Source organism: Oryctolagus cuniculus, chromosome X (genome assembly GCF_051225735.1).
Source record: "Oryctolagus cuniculus isolate XC-2025 breed Fujian yellow rabbit chromosome X, ASM5122573v1, whole genome shotgun sequence".
In the NCBI taxonomy this organism is placed as follows: domain Eukaryota; kingdom Metazoa; phylum Chordata; class Mammalia; order Lagomorpha; family Leporidae; genus Oryctolagus; species Oryctolagus cuniculus.
Genome location: NC_142888.1, coordinates 59,463,200 through 59,466,603, shown reverse-complemented (window position 1 = coordinate 59,466,603; position 3,404 = coordinate 59,463,200). Strand labels below are relative to the sequence as shown.

Below are 3,404 nucleotides of genomic sequence, written 5' to 3'. Positions count from 1 at the left end.
CACACTGAAATTATACCAAAGCCAAAGATTTCAAGGCCACAGAGAAGCAAAGTCGAGCATCAGAAAGTCAAAGTGAAGATCTAGTTAAAATTATTCTTAAGATTGGTTTGTACGTGAAAAGATGACATCTGGGTACCCACTTACAGTTTTATTGAGATTAATATCTAATTGATAAGTTACTTCCTATACACATACTTGAGTCAGTGAGAAAATTAAAAGGAGTAAGGTGCAGGAACAAAACTGATGAAATCATATAGGAAGAAAAAGAGGGCGCCTTTCCACTAATCTTGTCAGGTAGTGCAAAATAGTGATAGCAGCAGAGAACTGAAACTCTGGAAAGCTATCCACCCTGTGTGTAATAGGGAAGGAAAAACAATTCAGCAGGGAACCAGGAAACAGGAAGTGGGGAGAGAGGATGTGACGTCACAAAGCCCTGTTGCCCAACTGTTGCACGGCTTGCGTAGGCGTTTGCCTGAGAGCTACAGGTGAGACTTGACCGCGGGCACCTTCCCTTGCCTTTCCATGCTCTGGCAAACCTAAGTTACTGCTGCCTTGGTTAACCGTAGATCCCAAGACCATAAAGACAGATCTGAGGAACATGGAAGCTGCTGAGAAGCCGGAGAAGACCGGATGCCCAGCTCAAGACCCTTCCATGTCTTGGAGAAACAAGAGGAAGCGTAAAGGGTACCTGCCCGCAAAGTCTGTGAGAATCCTCCGCCACTGGCTCTACGATCACAGGTTTGATGCACATCCCTCAGAAGCCGAGAAACAAATGCTGTCGGGGCAAACCAATTTGTCTTTACAACAGATCTCAAACTGGTTTATTAATGCTCGCAGACACATTCTTCCGAAAATGCTCGTAGTGGAGGGAAACGATCCCAAATGCCAAACAGGCAAGGCCACCGATATAGTGTATCAGCTGAGCACTGATCCGCTTGTGCAAGCCACGTTGGGGCCCCAAAATCCAAACAAGATACAAGACCTATCTCTGAGCTCCTTGCCAGAGGGCCAGGAATCGGAAGCGAAGCTACCGAATCCAGAGTTGGCTCCACGCAGGAGGTTCACCCTGGAAGTCCCTGCGGAGAAAAAGTTCGAGATTTCCACCAGTGAGTCTTTGTCTTCTCCAGAACTGATGCCACCAGAGGAGTACGAGGACTTCAGCAGCTTCCTGATCCTGGTTGATGTAGCCGTGCGGAAGGCTGCTGAACTGGAGCTACAGAAAGCGCAAAACAATAATCCATAATTGTCCATGTCCTGGAAAAATCTAAGTATCGTTCCTTCGTCTACTCTGTGTGGTAGGCACTTTTTTGTGTGCGCCGCCACTGTTTTGTGTGTCTACCTTTTACAGAGATATCTTCCAGGGGGTCTGTGAGAACTGTTGCTAACTATTGAGACTCTATTAGGTGTTTCATTCTTTCCATATAGAAGACACTAACCATCGTGATTAACACTGTAGCGAAGATCTTTATTTGTTCTCCTTCCTCCTAGGTTTAAATTCTTCAGTCAGGCTAATACTCTGAAATTAGACACCATGCTGAGACTGGAGAAAATAATGGTTTTTGTTTGTTTGTTTGTTTGTTTGTTTTTTTGGCTTACCTGGCCAAATTTCTTTGTGCCTGTGCCGGCAGTATTACAGATACCAAATGAGTCATCTTTTCTCTCTCTCCCTGTAAGTTTCCTTATTAGCATCAATGATGGCAAGGAAAGGCGCTATAAAAGACAGGTGTTACCAGCACTGGCCTCATTTTAAAGTTTGAGTTTTTGTAAAATTTCAATTGTGTTGCTCTTTTTACAGTTTGACTGTTTTAAGGAGTAGTTAATCTCTGCAGGGGACTACACATGACAGCCAAAGTATAGTGAATTCACCCACATTTGTCACATAGGTTGAGCTTTTTTTGAGTGAACCAGTGAGAAGTTTTCAGTAAAGAAAAAACATTCCAAAAGGTATTTTTCTGCTGTTGGTCGTTGCTTACTTGGTTTAGAGAATACTTTTCGTTGGTTTGGTTTTAATCATCTACATCAGATGAAGAAGATAATCATAATAAAATCTAAAAAGCAGAAAACTGACAAAATTCCCTGAAGAAACCAGAGGGAGATAATTTGAAAAGAAAAAAAAAAAGGAATGAATCTATAACATGTTAGCAAAAAAGAAAGTAAACTCGTTTTGTTTTGACCTTTCTAATACATTTTCTTTTTTCTTTTAAAACGTTTAGATTCATAGGAGCGGAGCTGGGAATGCGGAAAGCTACGGGAAGCTCCCACGTGAAAATAATCTTGTCTTATAAAGGCAACTTTTCCTACAGCCTCAGCACAGGAGTATTTTCAATGGGAACAGATAGATATTTCTCCAGAAAGCTGTAATTTAGCTTTCTGATTTTAGAGAGTTAAAACCTGAGGAATATGTAGCTTGTAATTAAACCAGACTCTTAGCCTCATTTCATCCTCCTGCCTTCAAATGAAATAGGTTGTGTTTGATCTCTACTTCTAGGCCCAATCTTTTTTTTTTTTTTTACATTGCTATCTACTGACTGACACTTCTCAATCCAAGATACCATATCTTCTTTAAGCATTTCAGAGCAATAGTCAGGTTATTGCTCTGTATAAGTTTTCATGTAACCAGGAAGGAAACGAGGTCCACCATACCAAACTGCTATTCGTGAGAGAGACTAAAGTGAAAATGAGTTCAGGTTTTTAAGGTAGGTGCGGATTAGGGAGGATTTAGAAGCTAAAAAGACAGTAGCATTCATTGTAACCTTACTGATGTGGGCCCCTTAAAGACTCAAGGAAACTATTTTTTACAAACTATTTCTTACATAGCCTAGATAAGGCCTTTTTTTTTTTTTTTTTTTTGCATATGGGAGCATTGGAGGCTCTTTTTTAAGGAAATGAAGGTTGCCGGACTCTTATTATTTTCTGTGATTCCTATATCTGACAAGTGTTGGGAGCAGGCTTTTCTCTAGTTCAGTTGAAAATGCAATGTTAGTACTGGAGTCTGAAAAACGAAGTTGCTTCTTATTCACCCTCTTCTAAATTGTCTCTGTAGGCTGAGTCCAAGTTGGGTTATTATAAAGATTATTGTAGAACCTGTTCTGAGGATAACGTGTGGGGATGACTGTGGGTTTTCTCCATTTCCATCATGTACTGTTTAATGGTGTATTGTGGGATGTAGCTGTGTTCTACTTTTAACTGCATTATGTGCAAATGTAGTGGATATAGCAATTTGGTTTTCCTGCACTACAAACATGGAGAAGAAGCAGGTTTTAGTTAAATTAAGACTGTATGTGAAAGAACTTTTATTGTGGTCATTTTTGTCAAATGTTTTCCTTTTATTTTTATATAAAAAGATAACTTGTGTTTATCATTCCTACAGGCTTTCACCACTATGAATTTGCAACTTTACTATG

The 3,404-nt window shown here is 40.2% G+C and overlaps 1 protein-coding gene across 1 annotated transcript; it reads left to right on the top strand.

Moving 5' to 3' along the window:
• Nucleotides 1–362: 362 nt before the first annotated feature.
• TGIF2LX (TGFB induced factor homeobox 2 like X-linked) lies at nucleotides 363–2,487 on the top strand. The gene is made up of 2 exons (XM_051827406.3): nucleotides 363–485; nucleotides 567–2,487. The coding sequence occupies exon 2, from the start codon at nucleotides 599–601 to the stop codon at nucleotides 1,241–1,243; it is 645 nt and encodes a 214-aa protein (XP_051683366.2). The 5' UTR covers nucleotides 363–485; nucleotides 567–598; the 3' UTR covers nucleotides 1,244–2,487.
• The last annotated feature ends 917 nt before the right edge of the window (nucleotides 2,488–3,404 follow it).